The sequence below is a fragment of the Corvus brachyrhynchos genome, unplaced genomic scaffold (genome assembly GCF_000691975.1).
Source record: "Corvus brachyrhynchos isolate BGI_N302 unplaced genomic scaffold, ASM69197v1 scaffold546, whole genome shotgun sequence".
Taxonomy (NCBI): domain Eukaryota; kingdom Metazoa; phylum Chordata; class Aves; order Passeriformes; family Corvidae; genus Corvus; species Corvus brachyrhynchos.
Genome location: NW_008238654.1, coordinates 23,064 through 23,932, shown reverse-complemented (window position 1 = coordinate 23,932; position 869 = coordinate 23,064). Strand labels below are relative to the sequence as shown.

Genomic DNA, 869 nt, shown 5'->3' with positions numbered 1-869 from the left:
GGGCCCCCCGATCCCACCCGCTGCAGGCTTTGGGGCTGCGCTTGCAGCATCCCCGTGGGCTGCAGGGTTCCCGGGCTCGTGGCCATCCCATGGGGGGTCCCCAGGTTCCCAGGGGTGACCTGAAGTGCCCCTGGGCTCGTGGCCACCACCTGCAGGGTTCCCGGGCTCATGGCCACCATCTGAGGGGTCCCCAAGTTCCCAGGGGTGACCTGTGGTATCCCCGGGCTTGTGGCCACCACCTGAGGGGTCCCCAAATTCCCAGGGGTGACCTGTGGTATCCCCGGGCTTGTGGCCACCACCCGCCCCATCCCCGGGGTCGTGACCACCCCGTGGGGGGTCCCCAAGTTCCCAGGGGTGACCTGTGGTGTCCCTGAGCTCTGGGGCTGTGGCAATGCCAGGCCACCAGCCTGCTGTGCCCCTTGCCCTCCAGGCTGCAGCTGCAGCGTCTCCAGGTTTTCCGTGGTCACCACCAGCTCCTCTTCCGTTTGCCACTTGCTGGGCTGCCTGCAGGGACAGACAACGGGGGTCGGCATCGGGGTCAGGGGATGCCCCCCTTCCCATGGGGTCACGGAGGGACCCCGGTGTCCCCACAGCCCCTCCTCACCTGGAGGAGACGCGGATGAGGCGCCGGTTCAGGTATTTCTGGGACTCGCTCAGGGTCCCTGGCGACAAAGAGGGCGGTCAGGGGGTGGTGGGCTGTGACATCCCAGGCTGTGCCAGGCTATGCCAGGCCGTGCCACGCCGTACCCTCCTGCCTTTGGCTGTAGTAGGGCCCGAAAGCCTCGTCGCGGGGGGTGTCGGGGTACAGGTACTGGAGGGGGTTCTCGGGAATGTTCTCCTCCATCATCATCTGGTAGTCGGATGATGTC

The 869-nt window shown here is 67.3% G+C and overlaps 1 protein-coding gene across 1 annotated transcript in view; it reads right to left on the bottom strand.

The window, feature by feature from the left end:
* The window catches only part of STAT2 (signal transducer and activator of transcription 2), a 7,865-nt gene extending 7,002 nt beyond the window's left edge, over positions 1-863 (bottom strand). Inside the window, exons 1-3 of the mRNA XM_017737684.1 lie at positions 748-863; positions 605-662; positions 5-504 (exon numbers count right to left, since the gene is read on the bottom strand). Coding sequence (XP_017593173.1) covers positions 5-504; positions 605-662; positions 748-850 — 661 coding nt within the window. The 5' untranslated portion in view covers positions 851-863. The remainder of the gene's footprint in view (positions 1-4; positions 505-604; positions 663-747) is intronic.
* Positions 864-869: the final 6 nt, after the last annotated feature.